Consider the following 19914-nt stretch of genomic DNA (forward strand, 5'->3'; position numbering starts at 1 on the left):
CCACTACCTGTTGGTATTTTCAGCTATAATTTATTGAAAAGGGAATGCATTAAGCTTCAAAAATGATAATTTGGTAAACAGCTACACTCAAAAGTTCACTTTACTCATGGTAACCTGATCTTTATCTCATCGGTGCTTTAGACTGTTTTTTTAATAGGCAGTTGGATTAATGGTTTTTGCTGCACTGCCTAGTTACTTACAGTATTTGTATTTTTCTGAGGAGACTGGCTATTCTTGTTAAGCAAGTTGAAGAAGTATATTTTTACTTGCTGAATCTGTAATAAGATATTAGATTTCAGAAAATAAGTAAACTGAGGAATTCCTATGCAGCCAGGATGGGATTCTTGCACCGTTCTTTGTCTATTTTCTTTCTGATACAGTATTGTCGGTACCACATGCATGGCACAACAGATTATTTATGGGAAATCTCTCAATCTGGGTAAATTTAGATCAACCAAACAAGAAAAACTCTTATGAATGTTGTCCTTAGGGATGCAATATTACCGAGATAACAGAGAATTTTTTTTTGTTCAGACTGATATATTACAAGGAAAGAAAGTCTGTGGAAGGGAAAACTAAGGGATGGTGTATGAGCAGAAAATGTAAAGCTACTAAATAGGAGCTTTACTTTTGAAACTCAATCAATATAAAAGTACAGAAGTAAATATGTCAATTAAACTTTTTTTTTAAATTGGAACATAAACCAATTATATATAACTTAGAAAATTGAAATAAAAATGATGCAAAGTACCCAAAATTGGGGACTGTTATAAATTATTAGTATTTTATCATGGAATCATAGAATGGTTACAGCCCAGAAAAAGCCTGTGCTGGCTCTCAGCTAATCCGACTTCCGGCCCTTTCCCCGTAGCCCTGCAATTTATTTTCCTTCAGATACTTATCCAACTCCCTTTTGAAAGATAAAATTGAGTCTGCCTTCACCACCCTTTCAGGCAGTGAATTACAGATCCTAATCGCTCGCTGTGTATAAAAAAAAAAAGGTATTTTCTTGCGTCGCCTTTGGTTCACCTTAAATCTGTGTCCTCTGGTTCTCAACCCCTCTGCCAATGGGAACAGTTTCTCTCTCTCTCTACCCTGTCAAGACCCCTCATGATTTTGAACACCTCTATCAAATCTCTTCTCTATCTTCTCTGCTCCAAGGAGAACAACCCTAGCTTCTCCAGTCTCTGGGCTCAATTTTCCCCAAAGCATTTTTTTGGAGTACTTGAAGAGTTACGCCCGATTTTTTTTTTTTTTTTTGTGGCCAGAGAACGCCCAAAAAAAAGTGTTGTAAGTTTCCCCTTAGGATCTCTTTATTTTGGCATGGCCAAACCCAAGGTGGGGTGGAGCTTTGATCTGTGCCAAAAAGATCAGGCTGCCATGGTAACCTGTGAGTTCTCCTGCCTGCCGGTGAGTTCTTGTCAGTTCTCCTGCCCACCTCTAGCCCTGGCCGAATGGCCTCCCGATCCATTCCCCCGCCCCTAGCCCAGGCCGCGTGGTCTCCTCCCTTCCGGTCAAAGGTTTTCCCCCCTCCCCCATCTCTCTCTCCCTCTCCCATCTCTATCTCCCCATCTCTCTCTCCCCCTCTCTCTTACCTTTCCTGGTGCTGCTGTCCGGGCATCTGCTGCACTTGCCTGCACTGATTTCCTTACCTGCCCGCAAGAGTTTTTTCAAGTGGCCACATATGCTGGCCTAAGTAGAAATGAATTAACTATTAGCTGGTCAAAGTTGCCTAAATGGCCAGAACTGGCGTAGGTGGCTGGTAACGCCCCTTTTGAGAAAAAAAACTTAACTAAGTGAGTTACGCTGGTGCAAATTGATGAGGGAAACTGGGGATTTTTAAGTTATGCCAGAAAAAGCAGCCTACTCCAAAAACAAAACACAGCAACTCCTGGCCAAAATTGAGCCCTATCAATGTAACTGAAGTCCCTCATTATTGAAATCATTCTCGTAAATCTTTTCTGTACTTTCTCTAAGGCCTTCACATCCTTCCTAAAGTGTGGTGCCCAGAATTGGACATAATGCTGCAGTTAAGGCCGAACCAGTGTTTTATACAGGTGGTTCTTCATTTCCACACTTTTGTACTCTATACCTCTATTTATGAAGCCCTGGATCCCGTAAGCTGTTGTAACTGCTTTCTCAACCTGCCCTGCCACCTTCAACAGGTTAAGCACACGTACCCCAGGTCTCTCTGTCCGTGCACCCCTTTTAGGATTGTACAATTTAGTTTATATGTCCTCTCATTCTTTCCACCAAAATGCATTACTTCACATTTTTCTGCGCTAAATTTCATCTGTCACGTGTCTGCCCATTTCACCAGCCTGTCTATGTCTTCCTGAAGTCTATCACGCTCCTCCTCACTGTTCACTATACTTCCAAGTTTTGTGTCATCTACAAATTTTGAAATTGTGCCCTGTACACCCACGTCCAAGCCATTAATATATATCAAGAAAAGCAGTGGTCCTAGAACCGACCCCTGGGGAACACCACTGTATACCTTCCTCCAGTCTGGAAAAACAACCGTTCACCGTTGCTCTATTTCCTGTCACTTAGCCAATTTGATATTCAGGCTGCCTTTTATTCTATGGGCTTCAATTTTGCTGGCAAGCCTATTATGTGGCACTTTGTTGAATGCCTTTTGGAAATCCATGTACACTACGTCTACGGCAGCATCCTCTTCCTTTATTAAGGCAGATGCAAAGTACTCATTTAGTACCTCAGCCATACCGTCTGTCTCCATGCATAGGTCTTTTTGGTCCTTAATCAGCCCCACCCCTCTTACAACCCGTTTACTATTTATATGCTTATAGAAGACTTTTGGATTACCTTTTATGTTGGCTGCCATTCTATTCTCATACCCTCTCTTTGCCCCTCTTATTTTTTTTTCACTTCTCCTCTGATCTTTCTATATGTAGCCTGATTTTCAGATGTATTTGCAACCTGACGTGTTATACGTGCTCTTTTTCTGCTTCTTCATATTCTCTATCTATTTCGTCATCCAAGAAGCTCTGACTTTAGTTGCCCTACCTTTGCCCCTTGTGGGAATGTACTTCGACTGTACCTGAACTATTTCCTCTTTAAAGGCAGCCTATTGTTTCACTACAGTTTTGCCTGCCAATCTTTGATTCCAGTTTACCCGGGCCAGATATGTTCTCATCCCTCTGAAATTGGCCTTCTCCCAGTTAAACATTACAGCTAATCTAAACCTTATTTTACTATGATCACTGTTTTCTAAATGTTCACCTAAAGACAATTGCTCCACTTAACCTACCTCATTTCCCAGAACCAGATCCAACAATGCCTCTTCCCTCATCGGGCCAGAAATATACTGATCAAGAAAGTTCTGAACACATTTCAGAAATGTTTTCCCTTCTCTGCCCTTTACACTATTACGATCCCAGTCTATATTAGGATAATTTAAATCCCCCATTATTACTACTCTTATAGTCCTTGCACCTTTGTAATTTCTCTGCAAATTTGTTCCTCCATATCTTCCCCACTATTTGGTGGTTTATAGAATACACCTAGTAGTGTCATGCCACCTCTATTATTTCTTAACTCTAGCCATATAGATTCTGTCCAGGACATCCTCCCTCAACAAGCTCCCTGCTGGAGTGGAACTATACTACAGAACGAGTGGGAACCTGCGGCGTCTCCAGGCCAGGTCCAAGACCACCCCAACCTCTGTCGTGTCTTGGCTAGGATAGATTGGCAAATCATACTTAAGGGGTTGACTGTGGATGGGCAATGGCAGACATTTAGAGACCGCATGGATGAACTACAACAATTGTACATTCCTGTCTGGCGTAAAAATAAAAAAGGGAAGGTGGCTCAACCGTGGCTATCAAGGGAAATCAGGGATAGTATTAAAGCCAAGGAAGTGGCATACAAACTGGCCAGAAATAGCAGCGAACTTGGGGACTGGGAGACATTTAGAACTCAGCAGCAGAGGACAAAGGGTTTGATTAGGGAAGGGAAAATGGAGTACGAGAAGAAGCTTGCAGGGAACATTAAGACGGATTGCAAAAGTTTCTATAGATATGTAAAGAGAAAAAGGTTAGTAAAGACAAACGTAGGTCCCCTGCAGTCAGAATCAGGGGAAGTCATAATGGAGAACAAAGAAATGGCGGACCAATTGAACAAGTACTTTGGTTCGGTATTCACTGAGGAGGACACAAACAACCTTCCGGATATAAAAGGGATCAGAGGGTCTATTAAGGAGGAACTGAGGGAAATCCTTATTAGTCGGGAAATTGTGTTGGGGAAATTGATGGGATTGAAGGCCGATAAATCCCCAGGGCCTGATGGACTGCATCCCAGAGTACTTAAGGAGGTGGCCTTGGAAATAGCGGATGCATTGACAGTCATTTTCCAACATTCCATTGACTCTGGATCAGTTCCTATCGAGTGGAGGGTAGCCAATGTAACTCCATTTTTTTTAAAAGGAGGGAGAGAGAAAACAGGGAATTATAGACCGGTCAGCCTGACATCGGTAGTGGGTAAAATGATGGAATCAATTATTAAGGATGTCATAGCAGTGCATTTGGAAAGAGGTGACATGATGGGTCCAAGTCAGCATGGATTTGTGAAAGGGAAATCATGCTTGACAAATCTTATGGAATTTTTTGAGGATGTTTCCAGTAGAGTGGACAAGGGAGAACCAGTTGATGTGCTATATTTGGACTTTCAGAAGGCTTTCGACAAGGTCCCACACAAGAGATTAATGTGCAAAGTTAAAGCACATGGGATTGGGGGTAGTGTGCTGACATGGATTGAGAACCGGTTGTCAGACAGGAAGCAAAGAGTAGGAGTAAATGGGGACTTTTCAGAATGGCAGGCAGTGACTAGTGGGGTACCACAAGGTTCTGTGCAGGGGCCCCAGCTGTTTACACTGTACATTAATGACTTAGACGAGGGGATTGAATGTAGTATCTCCAAATTTGCGGATGACACTAAGTTGGGTGGCAGTGTGAGCTGCGAGGAGGATGCTGTGAGGCTGCAGAGCGACTTGGATAGGTTAGGTGAGTGGGCAAATGCATGGCAGATGAAGTATAATGTGGATAAATGTGAGGTTATCCACTTTGGTGGTAAAAACAGAGAGACAGACTATTATCTGAATGGCGACAGATTAGGAAAAGGGGTGGTGCAACGAGACCTGGGTGTCATGGTACATCAGTCATTGAAGGTTGGCATGCAGGTACAGCAGGCGGTTAAGAAAGCAAATGGCATGTTGGCCTTCATAGCGAGGAGATTTGAGTACAGGGGCAGGGAGGTGTTGCTACAGTTGTACAGGGCCTTGGTGAGGCCACACCTGGAGTATTGTGTACAGTTTTGGTCTCCTAACCTGAATAAGGACATTCTTGCTATTGAGGGAGTGCAGCGAAGGTTCACCAGACTGATTCCCGGGATGGCGGGACTCTCCTATCAAGAAAGACTGGATCAACTGGGCTTGTATTCACTGGCGTTCAGAAGAATGAGAGGGGACCTCATAGAAACGTTTAAAATTCTGATGGGTTTAGACAGGTTCGATGCAGGAAGAATGTATCCAATGTTGGGGAAGTCCAGAACCAGGGGTCACAGTCTAAGGATAAGGGGTAAGCCATTTAGGACCGAGATGAGGAGAAACTTCTTCACCCAGAGAGTGGTGAACCTGTGGTATTCTCTACCACAGAAAGTTGTTGAGGCCAATTCACTAAATATATTCAAAACGGAGTTAGATGAAGTCCTTACTACTAGGGGGATCAAAGGTATGGCGAGAAAGCAGGAATGGGGTACTGAAGTTGCATGTTCAGCCATGAACTCATTGAATGGCGTTGCAGGCTCGAAGGGCCGAATGGCCTACTCCTGCACCTATTTTCTATGTTTCTATGTGTCTGTGCACATAGAGGCTGAGCTCCAGGACATAGTCAATGTATTTACTGAGGCATACGAAAGCATGGGCCTTATGCTAAACATTCGTAAGACAAAGGTCCTCCACCAGCCTGTCCTCACTGCACAGCACTGCCCTCCAGTCATCAAGATCCATGGTGCGGCCCTGGACACCGTGGACCACTTCCCATATCTCAGGAGTCTCCTATCAACAAGAGCAGACATCGACGACGAGATCCAACACCGCCTCCAGTGCGCCAGTGCAGTCTATGGTCGCCTGAGGAAAAGAGTGTTTGAAGACCAGGCCCTCAAAACTGCCACCAAGCTCATGGTCTACAGGGCTGTAGTAATACCCGCCCTCCTGTATGGCTCAGAAACATGCACCATGTGCAGCAGACACCAAGTTGCTGGAGAAATATCACCAACTATGTCTCCGCAAGATCCTACAAATCCCCTGGGAGGACAGATGCACCGACATCAGCATCCTTGTCCAGGCCAACATCCCCAGCATTGAAGCACTGACCACACTCGATCAGCTCCACTGGGCAGGTCACATAGTTCGCATGCCAGACACACTACTCCCAAAGCAAGTGCTCTACTCGGAGCTCCTTCACGGCAAACGAGCCAAAGGTGGGCAGCGGAAATGTTACAAGGACACTCTCAAAGCCTCCTTGATAAAGTACGACATCCCCACTGACACCTGGGAGTCTCTGGCCCAAGACCACCCTAAGTGGAGGAAGTGCATCCGAGAGGGTGCTGAGCACCTCGAGTCTCAACACAGAGCATGCAGAAATCAAGCGCAGGCAGCGGAAAGAGCGTGCGGCAAACCAGTCCCACCCACCCCTCCCCCAACAACTATCTGTCCCACCTGTGACAGTCTGTGGCTCTCGTATTGGACTGTTTCGCCACCAAAGAACTCACTTCAGGAGTGGAAGCAAGTCTTCCTCGATTCCAAGGAACTGCCTATGATGATGATGGCACCTCTATTATTTCTTAACTCTGGACATAATGGGGTCAAGTTTCGGCCTGAGTTGCTCCTATTTTTTTGGAGCAACTGGTTTAGAATGGAGTATCTTAGAAATTGCAATTCTCGGCATGTAGTTTGCTCCAGTTCTAGTCAGTTAGAACAGTTTCATTTCGGAACAGATTTTTTTCCAAAAGGGGGCGTGTCCAGCCACTTGCGCCTGTTTTGAAAGTTTAGGCAGTGAAAACTTACTCCAAACTAACTTAGAATGGAATAAGTGTAGATTTTATTACGCTCAGAAAAACCTTGCCTGCACTTTACAAATCAGGTGTAGGGAAAGAGGGTGGCGGGGAAGGGGGAAGGGGAGTAATTAAATTTTACAAGTATTCAACATACAAATAAAGAGCCATCCTGACTAAAAAAATTATAAACAAAGCAAAGACAAAATATTGAATATTCCTACCTGTGTGAAGCAGCAGCAGCCTTCGAGCTTCAGGTAGGCCTTCCATGCAGGAGACAGGGGCGGTGCCAGGGACTCGACTGCAGCTGAAGACACAGCAAGCAGCCTTCGAGCTGCGAGGGAGACTGGGGCCATTCGGCCAGGGACAGGGAGAGGCAGCCAGATAGCCAGTTTGAAACTTAAATTTGCAGAATGGGTGCTGCATTGTCAACAGCAGGTGATTTATTCAACAGTGCTGCTAAAAGCACTCCTTCAGACATTAAAAAAAAATCACCAAAATTCAATCCCAAGCCTTTCCAGGGGTCCATGAGACAAATCAACACTTTTCTTTAAGTCCCTTTAAAAGTGGCCAAGTGCCAATGTGCTGGGCTACTGCGCGTGCGCGCGCGCGCTCCAATGCGCATGCGCAGGGCTGCCGGCACGACGTTGCCTCATTTAACTTAACCCCGCCCCCCTCCATTTGCAGAATTTGCGCGACTCTGTGGCTCCGCCCCCCGCTGTTGTGTGCGCGCCGCGCCGAGCTCCCAGGGACCAGCAAGGAGCCGGAGAATTAAGAGGTATTTTTCTGTCGCACTTTTAGGCGCGAAAAATGGGCGTCCAGGTCGGGGCTGTGCCGTTCTCGGCGCGGCCCAAAACTTGACCCCATAGATTCTGTCCTTGACCCTCCAGGACATCCTCCCTCTCCAGCACTGTAACATTCTCCTTAACCAATACTGGCACACCACTCTTATCTTTCCTGAACATCTTATAACCAGGAATATTTAATACCCAATCCTGCCACTTTTTTGAGCCAGATCTGTTATTGCCACAACATCATATTCCCATGTGGCTATTTGTGCCTGCAGCTCACTTACCTTGTTTACTGCACTTCGTGCGTTCACATATATGCATTATAAACCTATCTTACCATCCTGAATTCTCTTATTTGGACCCCACCTAATACCTTACTATTTCTTACTTTTGTGCTCTCTGCCTCTCCCAATCCTTTGAGCACTTTATTTCCCCTTTCTAATTTTACATCCTGGTACCCATCTCCCTGCCAAATTAGTTTAAACCCTCCCCAACAGCACTCGCAAACCTCCCCACGAGAATATTGGTTCTGGCCCTGTTGAGGTGCAACCCGTCCGGCCTGTACAGGTCCCATTTCCCCCCAGAACGGGTCCCAATGCCCCAGGAATCTGAAGCCCCTCTCCTGCACCATTTCTCCAGACATGTAGAAACAGTTAACTTAATTGAAATATGGTGAATGTTTAGATTTTGTGCATGACATATTGATTGAGAATCATACAGCACAGAAGGGGACCATTTGACCCATCTTTGGTTCTTTGCTGGTTCTTTGAAAAAGCTGTCCAATTGATCCCACACCCCTGCTCTTTCCCATAGCCCTGCAAATGTGTCCTTTTCCAAGGACTTATCCAGTTCCCTTATGAAGGTTGCTATTGAATCTGCTTCCACCGCCCTTCCAGGCAGTGCATTCCAGATCACAACTCTCTATTTAAAATTCTCCTGATTCCCCTCTAGTTGGATTGCCAATTACCTTAAATCTGAATCCTCTGGTTACCAACGCTCCTGCCAGTGGAAACAGTTTCTCTACTTAGTCGATCAAAACACTTTTTATAATTTTGAACACGCTTATTAAATTTCCCCTTAACCATCTCTGCTCTAAGGAGAACAATTTCAGCTTCTCTCTTCTCTCCACATAACTTAAGTCCCACATCCCCTGATACCATTTTAATAAATCTCCTGCATCCTCTCCATCTCTTTCTATGTTTAACGCACTTTTGGATAATTCACTAAAGGTACAAGTAATATTGTCTTCAGACATAATTTGGAACTTGCTGCAGGCATGTCCTCTGTTTGATTAGCTCATAATTTTCCCCCAATTATATTCCTCTCTTTCTTCCCCCACACATGCTTGTTTGTTGTTATTTCCTGTCTGTGAAAGTAGCCATGGCTGTTTGAACAACTCACTAGGCAAAGTAGATCCCAACCATGAATAACATGGGCTTGATTTTATGCATATCCGGTTCCAAAGCCAACACAACTGCTGTTAGTCTGCCTGACCAGTCCACCTGCCATTTTAGAAATTACCTTGGAGGCAATTGTTGTAAATTGAGGAAAAATGTATTCAGTATAGTTGAATCTTGATGCATATAATTCTGTGCCATACAAATTCATACCCAAAAACCATCAGCATCAGGTGTTAAATGCTTGTTGATATGATACTGAACTGCATTCAACCATCGACATTGGAAATGCAACCGTACCAATGAGAAATACTGGTTTATAAATATTTTAAAACATTAAAATCTGGAAATTGTGGTCTTTATATATAATTTATTTTTTTAAATTGTGACTCTAATTGGGGTATAGTTTCACTGGTGACAATCGCCCTGCAGTACCTTGCTCAAGACGTGTGAGGCTTGACGGGCAGGCTTATCTGACTATGGCGGATATCAATGCAGAGTTCAAACCTGTCCTCTGCCAGAGTCTACATATAGCAATTTTACTTCCATTAACCTAGGGTACTGCATCCAATTGTCGGGCCTGTACCATTGTCCTAATTCAAGATCAACTAACTCGGCTCGGATTCAAGATCAAACTTTGGAACCTTCGCACTTGGGCTTGGCGATTGAACTTTTGCCTATGACTTACAGGTGAAGCCTTGGAATGAAGTCTTTAAGCATATTCAACATCATAAGTCTGCGATTAACCTTTTATTGTTTGGAAGGAGAAAGAACTGCATTTTTGATTTATATCACTTGCAAGTGACATTTTTTTGTTGCAATTTACATTGTTTTGTACATTTTACCAATTACCATAATGTATGCAGAATATTTTAATTTTAGATGGTGACTTTTGTGTTTTGTATGACCAAACAAGGCAAAGTTTAATATTGCAGGTAGGCTGAATAATAGCCCACTGGAACACTCCACTTTTGGTTGTTCAACCTACCTTCAATTTTCGGTCCATTGAGTCAACTGTAGTGTAGGTAGGATGAGTATTCTTTGGCTATTTAAATAAATATTTTACTTTCACTTTCAAATGTTACTTTTTAAAGAAAAGGGACAGGAAAGTGAAACCACTGTCAATTTTAACAATGTATTTTCATATTTTAGCAGCTCATTATCAAGAGAAAATACATTGATCATATTCTGTCTGTACAGTGAAAATTTTTGACGAGCTTGATGTACTCTTGATTCCAGACTGTTACACAGGAATCATCTAGGTTTATTCAACAGAGGCTGCAGCTGTCACAATATGCATGATTCATTTGCTGATGAAGGTCTCATCATTGAAAGTTCATCACATATTTTTTGTCTTTGCATTAATGGTATGATACTGCAGTAAAGTGTGCAAATCTGTGAGTTCTTTTTCAATCTAGGTATCACAATAATTGTATATCTTGCACAGTAGTCTTCGTAACTGATATTTAATGCATTTTCCTTGTACTGTTTAAAATACAAACTTATAAGAACATAAGAACATGGAACAGGAGTAGGCCATCTAGCCCCTTGAGCCTGCTCCGCCATTCAATAAGATCATGGCTGATCTGGCCGTGGACTCAGCTCCACTTACCCGCCTGCTCCCTGTAACCCTTAATTCCCTTATTGGTTAAAAATCTATCTATCTGTGACTTGAATACATTCAATGAGCTAGCCTCAACTGCTTCCTTGGGCAGAGTATTCCACAGATTCACAACCCTCTGGGAGAAGAAATTTCTTCTCAACTCGGTTTTAAATTGGCTCCCCCGTATTTTGAGGCTGTGCCCCCTAGTTCGAGTCTCCCTGACCAGTGGAAACAACCTCTCCGCCTCTATCTTGTCTATCCCCTTCATTATTTCAAATGTTTCTATAAGATCACCCCTCATCCTTCTGAACTCCAACGAGTAAAGACCCAGTCTACTCAATCTATCATCATAAGGTAACCTCCTCATCTCCGGAATCAGCCTAGTGAATCGTCTCTGTACCCACTCCAAAGCTAGTATATCCTTCCTTAAGTAAGGTGACCAAAACTGCACGCAGTACTCCAGGTGCGGCCTTACCAATACTCTTTACAGTTGCAACAGGACCTCCCTGCTTTTGTACTCCATCCCTCTCGCAATGAAGGCCAACATTCTATTCGCCTTCCTGATTACCTGCTGCACCTGCAAACTAACTTTTTGGGATTCATGCACAAGGACCCCCAGGTCCCTCTGCACCTCAGCATGTTGTAATTTCTCCCCATTCAAATAATATTCCCTTTTACTGTGTTTTTTTTTCCCCAAGGTGGATGACCTCACATTTTCCAACATTGTATTCCATCTGCCAAACCTTAGCCCATTCGCTTAACCTATCTAAATTTCTTTGCAGCCTCTCTCTGTCCTCTGCACAATCCACTTTCCCACTAATCTTTGTGTCATCTGCAAATTTTGTTACACTACACTCTGTCCCCTCTTCCAGGTCATCTATGTATATTGTAAAATGTTGTGGTCCCAGCACCGATCCCTGTGGCACACCACTAACCACCGATTTCCAACCCGAAAAGGACCCATTTATCCCGACTCTCTGCTTTCTGTTCGCCAGCCAATTCTCTATCCATGCTAATACATTTCCTCTGACTCCACGTACCTCTATCTTCTGCAGTAACCTTTTGTGTGGCACCTTATCGAATGCCTTTTGGAAATCTAAATTCACCACATCCATCGGTACACCTCTATCCACCATGCTCGTTATATCCTCAAAGAATTCCAGTAAATTAGTTAAACATGATTGCCCCTTCATGAATCCATGCTGCATCTGCTTGATTGCACTATTCCTATCTAGATGTCCCGCTATTTCTTCCTTAATGATAGTTTCAAGCATTTTCCCCACTACAGATGTTTAACTAACCGGCCTATAGTTACCTGCCTTTTGTCTGCCCCCTTTTTTTAAACAGAGGCGTTATATTAGCTGCTTTCCAATCCGCTGGTACCTCTGCAGAGTCCAGAGAATTTTGGTAGATTATAACGAATGCATCTGCTATAACTTCTGCCATCTCTTTTAATACCCTGGGATGCATTTCATCAGGACCAGGGGACTTGTCTACCTTGAGTCCCATTAGCCTGTCCAGCACTACCCCCTAGTGATAGTGATTGTCTCAAGGACCTCCCTTCCCACATTCCTGTGACCAGCAATTTTTGGCATGGTTTTTGTGTCTTCCACTGTGAAGACCGAAGCAAAATAATTGTTTAAAGTCTCAGCCATTTCCACATTTCCCATTATTAAATCCCCCTTCTCAACTTTTAAGGGACCAACATTTACTTTCGTCACACTTTTCCGTTTTATATATCTGTAAAAGCTTTTACTATCTGTTTTTATGTTTTGCGCAAGTTTACCTTCGTAATCTATCTTTTCTTTCTTTATTGCTTTTTTAGTCATTCTTTGCTGTTGTTTAAAATTTTCCCAATCTTCTAGTTTCCCACTAACCTTGGCCACCTTATACGCATTGGTCTTTGATTTGATGCTCTCCTTTATTTCCTTGGTTATCCACGGCTGGTTATCCCTTCTCTTACCACCCTTCTTTTTCATTGAAATATCATTTTGTTGCGCACTATGAAAGAGCTCCTTAAAAGTCCTCCACTGTTCCTCAATTGTGTTACCGTTTAGTCTGTGTTTCCAATTGATATGTAGGTTAAAATCCCCCATGACTACTGCCATTCCTTTTTCACATGCCTCCATTATTCCCTTGATTATTGCCCGCCCCACCGTGAAGTTATTATTTGGGGGCCTATAAACTACGCCCACCAGTGACTTTTTCCCCTTACTATCTCTAATCTCCACCCACAATGATTCAACATTTTGTTCATTAGAGCCAATATCGTCTCTCACAACTGCCCTGATATCATCCTTTATTAACAGAGCTACCCCACCTCCTTTCTCTTCTTGTCTATCTTTCTGAATCGTCAGATACCCCTGTATGTTTAATTCCCAGTCTTGGCCACCCTGCAACCATGTTTCTGTAATGGCCACCAAATCATACCCATTTGTAATGATTTGTGCCGTCAACTCATTTACTTTATTTCGAATGCTGCGTGTGTTTAGGTAGAGTTTTTTAATCCTAGTTTTTAAACCATGATTTTTAGTTTTGACCCCTCCTGCAGCCCCTTTATATTCAGTGGCCCTTTTTGTTTTTTGCCTTGGGTTTCTCTGCCCTCCACTTTTACTCATCTCCTTTCTGTCTTTTGCTTTTGTCTCCTTTTTGTTTCCCTCTGTCTCCCTGCATTGGTTCCCATCCCCCTGCCATATTAGTTTAACTCCTCCCCAACAGCACTAACAAACACTCTCCCTGGGACATTGGTTCCGGTCCTGCCCAGGTGCAGACCGTCCGGTTTGTACTGGTCCCACCTCCCCCAGAACCGGTTCCAATGCCCCAGGAATTTGAATCCCTCCCTGCTGCACCACTGCTCAAACCACGTATTCATCTGCGCTATCCTGCGATTCCTACTCTGACTAGCACATGGCACTGGTAGCAATCCCGAGATTACTGCTTTTGAGGTCCTACTTTTTAATTGAGCTCCTAGCTCCTTAAATTCGTCTCGTAGGTCCTCATCCCTTTTTTTTTTACCTATGTCATTGGTACCAATGTGCACCACGACAACTGGCTGTTCTCCCTCCCTTTTTAGAATGTCCTGCACCCTCTCCGAGACATCCTTGACCCTTGCACCAGGGAGGCAACATACCATCCTGGAGTCTCGGTTGCGGCCGCAGAAACGCCTATCTATTCCCCTTACAATCGAATCCCCTATCACTATCGCTCTCCCACTCTTTTTCCTGCCCTCCTGTGCAGCAGAGCCAGCTTGTATTTTATTCAAGCATGCACATATATTTTATAATTCTTTCTTATTTGCTTCCCTCCACAAATTTTGGAATTTTCAAACTTGTTAACGGGCTTAAAACATCAACAGACCTGGGAGACAATGTACCTATGCTGCCAAATGGGGATCGAGAATTGAATAGCTCAGTTAAGGGCTGTATTGAGCAAGTGACATTCATCAAAATGTTCTCATGATATTCCCACCTCCTAATGGACTCCCTTACTCCTGTTACAGCTCAGGCAAGACTACAGCTCCCTTGAGCACAACTAATTTCTTGTCAATGGAAACCTGCATATTTAGTCTCTGCCAAGTATGGGTTAGTGTGAGCCATGTCTAATGTTTAAACTTTGCATCATTGGAAGTGATTTACTGGAAAGTATGAGAGATGCTTACCATGTTCTCCTGTCACCTTGTAAGATGGAAAATAACACCTGTCTAGCCCAGTAAATACAGGCTACAACTAATTGTCTAGAGTTACTTACCGATAGTATTCATATAAAGAAGCAGAAGGACCACAATATATTAATGGGACCATAAGCAAACTTCCATTTTATACAAATGGGGGTGACTGTTTTAAACAAAGATCAGATCACATCTGTAATTCTTGCAGGTCCTCTTGGTAAGTTATTTAAAACACTGTCTCTACTGGTAAATACCTATAATTATTTCTTAATTCCTGTTATCTCACATATGTATAGAGACTTGGTGAGTAGAAGACTGAAGTAATCAAGAAGATCCCTGGATTATAAGAGTAACTTTTCCTTTTAAAGTTCACACACTATTCTTGATGATATCACCCATCTGCTTTGATTTCATTCAGCGGCAAATTAAGTGATGTCTCACTCGGACAATAATGCTAATCCTAAATCACACTTTACAATAATTGTCAATTTTTTAGCACTCTTGAGTAGTAAATTTGGAATCGTTGAAGCACCACAGAAATTTCAATTCTATTGGCAAGCTGTACACAATGACCCTTTTTAAATCTTTTGTACTAACCATCAAAAGTATCTTTGTCTTAATTGATTTTTAAACGAAAGGCATTTGTTTTTTTGTAAACTGTTTCCTTCCTTCCATTTTGAAACTTGGTAATGCGGGGGGCAGGGATGGCGAGCTGGGGAGGGAAAGAGAGCAGCTTCTATTTTAACCACCTTGGCTATTTCAAAATCAGATAAAATAAAGGCACAAAAATTCACGTTTGTCAAAATCCTTGTTCTCCTTCCTATTTCTGGGATATGGTTCCAGAGGCAGATGCTCTCCAGACCTTGCCTGTATGCCCATGAACCCAGAGAGTAGGTTTCAGTAAGCTATTCAACCCCAGGGAGTGTTGCAGCTGAGCATGGCACTCTTCTCATTTGATGCCTATGTGTGAACACTTCTGGCTGCATTGGTTGATGGCAGTCAGAAGGTGGATCCTTGGCTGAACTCCCCCCTCGGCCTTTGGGTGCTGCCCTGCAAGATCCATTGGGCTCAGCTGAGACCAGGGAATTCCCAGTATGCATGCACATTCCCTGTCTGTCACATCCCATGATGCATTTAGTAACTCAGCTCAATGATTGTTTTGAACCCATAATATTTTACATGTTGGGTAAAAATGATGACCATTCTACTATGGAATTATTAGGCCGTTGTAATTTGCCCTATTGTGTTAAGTTTTCCCTCCCCTTGAGCAAGTTAGGTCAAATCGGATATAAAAGAATTAAGTTGCTCCTTTTGGGGGTTAGGTGGTAAATCAGTGTATTTTTGTCATTGACATTTTCTTTTAATTGTGATTTGATATTTGTTATTTGTCGAAGTTCTGTTTCCTACTCCCAATCTCTCTCTTTTGTAGTTGAAGAGATCAAGCCTTGTCCGCGTTGTGGTGCTTTCATCTTGAAGATGAATGATGGAAGCTGCAACAGGATGACGTGTGCGGTGTGTGGTTGCCAGTTCTGCTGGCTATGCATGAAGGAGATTACAGACCTGCACTACCTCAGGTATGGCAGCTTAAATTCACAACAATATTTCTAACTGCTACTAAACTTGTTTTCATCTCTGTAACCTGCAAATAGGATCTGTCAACATTCTGTGCTAATGCAAGTCATGGAAGTAAAAGGATGGTTATCTGCAGCTATGTACAGCCCTGCATCTTTGAATGAAAAATAGAAGAAAAGTTGCAGTTTTTGTTGTCTTCCTGCCCCTGCATCACTCCTGGGTAGTGGGGCAGGGAAAACAACAACAACTTGTATTTATACAAGCACCTTTAACGTAGTAAAACGTCACAAGGTGCTTCACAGAAACGTCACAAAACAAAATTTAACACCAAGCCACATAAGGAGAAATTAGGGCAGGTGACCAAAAACTTGGTCAAAAAGGTTTTAAGGAGCATCTTAAAGGAGGGAGCGAGGTGACAAGGTTTAAGGAGGAAATTCCACAGCTAGGCAGCTGAAGGCATGGCGACCAATTGCTGAACGATGAATCGGGGATGCTCAAAGAGGGCAGAATTAAAGGAGCACAGATATCTCGCAGAGTTGGGGGGCGGGGGGGGGGACGGATTGTGGGACTGGAGGAGATTAGGAAGGGGCAAGGCCATGGAGGGATTTGAAAACAAGGATGAGGATTTTCATATCGCGGCGTTGCTTAACCGTGAGCCAATGTAGGTCAGTGAGCACAGGGGTGATGGGTGAACGGGACTTGGTGCGAGTTAGGACACGAGCAGCCAAGTTTTGGATGACCTCAAGTTTACGTAGGGTAGAATGTGGTAGACCAGCCAGGAATGCATTGGAATAGTCAAGTCTAGAGGTAACAAAGGCATGGATGAAGGTTTCTGCAGCGGATGTGCTGAGGCAGGGCGGAGATGTGCGATGTTAGAGGTGGAAATAGGCGGTCTTAGTTATGGCACAGGTAGATGTTTGGAAGCTCATTTCAGGGTCAAATATGACACCAAGGTTTCAAACAGTCTGGGTTCAGCCTCAGACAGGAGTTGGGAAGAGGGATGGAGTCGGTTGCTAGGGAATGGCATTTGTGGTGGGGAACTAAGACAATGGCTTTGGTCTTCCGAATATTTAATTGGAGGAAATTTCTGCTCATCCAGTACTGGATGTCGCACAAGCAGCCTGACAATGTCGAGAGAAGTGGTGGTGAGGTAGAGCTGGTGTCGTCAGCGTACATGTGGAAACTGACGCTGTGTTTTCAGATGATGTCACCAAGGGGCAACATGTAGATGTGAAATAGGAGGGGACCAAGGATAGATGCTTGGGGGACACCAGAGGTAATGACGCAGGAGCGGGAAGAGAAGATGTTGCAGGTGATTCTCTGGCTACGATTGGATAGATAAGAATGGAACCAGGTGAGTGAGAGGCGTTGGTGGAGGATAGTGTGGTTAATTGTTCCAAAGGCTGCACACAGGTCGAGAAGGATGGGAGGGATAGTTTACCTTGTAGACAGTCACATAGGATATAATTTGTGACTTTGATGAGCCATTTTGGTACTGCGGCAGGGGTTGAAACCTGATTGGAGGGATTCAGACATGGAGTTCCTGGAAAGATGGGCATGGATTTGGCAGGCAACAACATGTTCAAGGACTTGAGAGAAAAGGGAGGTTGGTGATAGGACGGTAGTTGCAATGACTGAAGTGTCAAGGCTTGTTTTTTTGAAGAGAGGGGTGATGACGGCAGATTTGAAAAAGAGGGGGACAATACCTGAGGAAAGAGAGCCAGTAACAAAAATGGCTAGCATGGGAGCAAAAAAAGGAAGTTGGGTGGTTGGTCAGTTTAGAGGGAATAGGGTCGAGGGTGCAGGAAGTAGGTCTCATGGACAAGATGAGCGCGGAGAGGTCATGAGGGGAGATCGGAGAAAAATTAGAGTTCAGGGCTAGGGCAGGGGGAATCTTGAAGTTTGACCCAGGGGGCTATGGGAAACATAGAAACATAGAAAATAGATGCAGGAGAAGGCCATTCGGCACTTTGAGCCTGCACCATCATTCAATATGACCATGGCTGATCATGCAACTTCAGCACCCCACTCCTGCCTTCTCTCCATACCCTCAATCCCTTTAGCCGTAAGGGCTACATCTAACTCCCTTTTGAATATATCCAACGAACTGGACTCAGCAACTTTTTGTGGTAGAGAATTCCATAGGTTCACAATTCTCTGGGTGAAAAAGTTTCTCCTCATCTCAGTCCTTATCCTTAGACTGTTACTATGGACTTCCCCAACATCGGGAACATTCTTCCTGCACCTAACCTGTCCAATCCCATCAGAATTTTATATTCTTCTTTGAGATCCCCCCTCATTCTTCTAAATTCCAGTGAATATAAGCCTAGTCGATCCAGTCTTTCTTCACATGTCAGTCCTGCCATCCCGGGAATCAGTCAGGTGAACTTTCACTGCACTCCCTCAATAGCAAGAATGTCCTTCCTCAGATTAGGAGACCAAAACTGCATACAATTCTCAAGGTGTGGTCTCACCAAGGCCCTGTACAATTGCAGCAATACACCCTCCCTGCTCCTATACACACATCCTCTCGCTATGAAGGCCAACATGCCACTTGCTTTCTTAACTGCCTGCTGTACCTGCATGCCTACTTTCAATGACTGATGTACCATGACACCCAGGTCTCGTTGCACCTCCCCTTTTACTAATCTGTCACCATTCAGATAATAACCTGCCTTCCTGTTTTTGCCACCAAAGTGGATAACCTCACACTTATCCACATTATACTACATCTGCCATGCATTTGCCCACTCACCTAACCTGTCCAAGTCACCTTGCAGCCTCTTAACATCTTCCTCACAGCTCACACTGCCACCCAGCTTAGTGTCTTCTGCAAACTTGGAGCTATTACATTCAATTCCTTCGTCTAAATCATTAATATATATTGTAAATAGCTGAGGTCCCAGCACTGAACCTTGCGGTACCCCACTAGTCACTGCCTGCCATTCTGAAAAGGACCTGTTTATTCCCACTCTTTGTTTCCTGTCTGCCAGCCAGTTCTCTATCCACATCAATACATTACCCCCAATACCATGTGCTTTAATTTTGCACACTGATCTCTTGTGTGGGACCTTGTCAAAAGCCTTTTGAAAGTCCAAATACACCACATTCACTGGTTCTCCCTTGTCCACTCTACTAGTTACATCCTCAAAAAATTCCAGAAGATTTGTCAAGCATGATTTCCCTTTCATAAATCCATGCTGACTTGGACCGATCCTGTCACTGGTTTCCAAATGCGTTGCTATTACATCTTTAATAATTGATTGGGAAGGAAGGGAAGTGGCAGAGGCAGCTGATTGGATGGTCTCAATATTGGAGTCAAAGAAGCCCATGAGCTCATTGCATTTGTTGCAGATGAGAGTGAAGGAGAGAGAGGAGCGGGGTTTAAGAAGACGCTTTGCAGTAGTCTGCATTCCAGAATAATCCTGGAATAGTCAGCAGTTTTGGCAGATGAGACTAGGTCCCGATAATGCTTTGTGGTCCAATCAGATCTGGTGGTGTATGACTAAACTAGTTGTCTGCCACATCTGTTCAAGTGTGCGTCCCTTGGACTTAAGGGAGTGAAGGCAAGGGCCATACCGGGGAATGACCAGGGTGAGAAGAATGGTTTTAATTGGGACTAGGGCATCAATGATGGTGGTGAGTGTGTGATTGAGCAGATCATTGGCTGCAGAAATGTTGTGAATGATGGGCCAAAGGCTGGATAATTGGGATTTCATAAGTGCAATTGTAAGAGAGTTGGGAGAGAGTTTTTTTCCAGGGGTGGACACCGAAGGAAGTGGAGAGGATGGGGTTGGAGAGTGATGCACAGAA

At 43.7% G+C, this 19914-nt stretch overlaps 1 protein-coding gene across 8 annotated transcripts in view; it reads left to right on the forward strand.

Annotated features, from left to right (window-relative positions):
* LOC139267320 (E3 ubiquitin-protein ligase RNF19A) overlaps window positions 1-19914 on the forward strand; it is a 121564-nt gene that overhangs the window by 78871 nt on the left and 22779 nt on the right. For all 8 annotated transcript variants that reach the window (XM_070885440.1, XM_070885442.1, XM_070885441.1 and 5 more), the window contains one exon: window positions 15959-16103. In XM_070885440.1, the coding sequence (XP_070741541.1) occupies window positions 15959-16103 (145 nt within the window). The remainder of the gene's footprint in view (window positions 1-15958; window positions 16104-19914) is intronic.

This window comes from Pristiophorus japonicus, chromosome 7 (genome assembly GCF_044704955.1).
Source record: "Pristiophorus japonicus isolate sPriJap1 chromosome 7, sPriJap1.hap1, whole genome shotgun sequence".
NCBI lineage: Eukaryota > Metazoa > Chordata > Chondrichthyes > Pristiophoridae > Pristiophorus > Pristiophorus japonicus.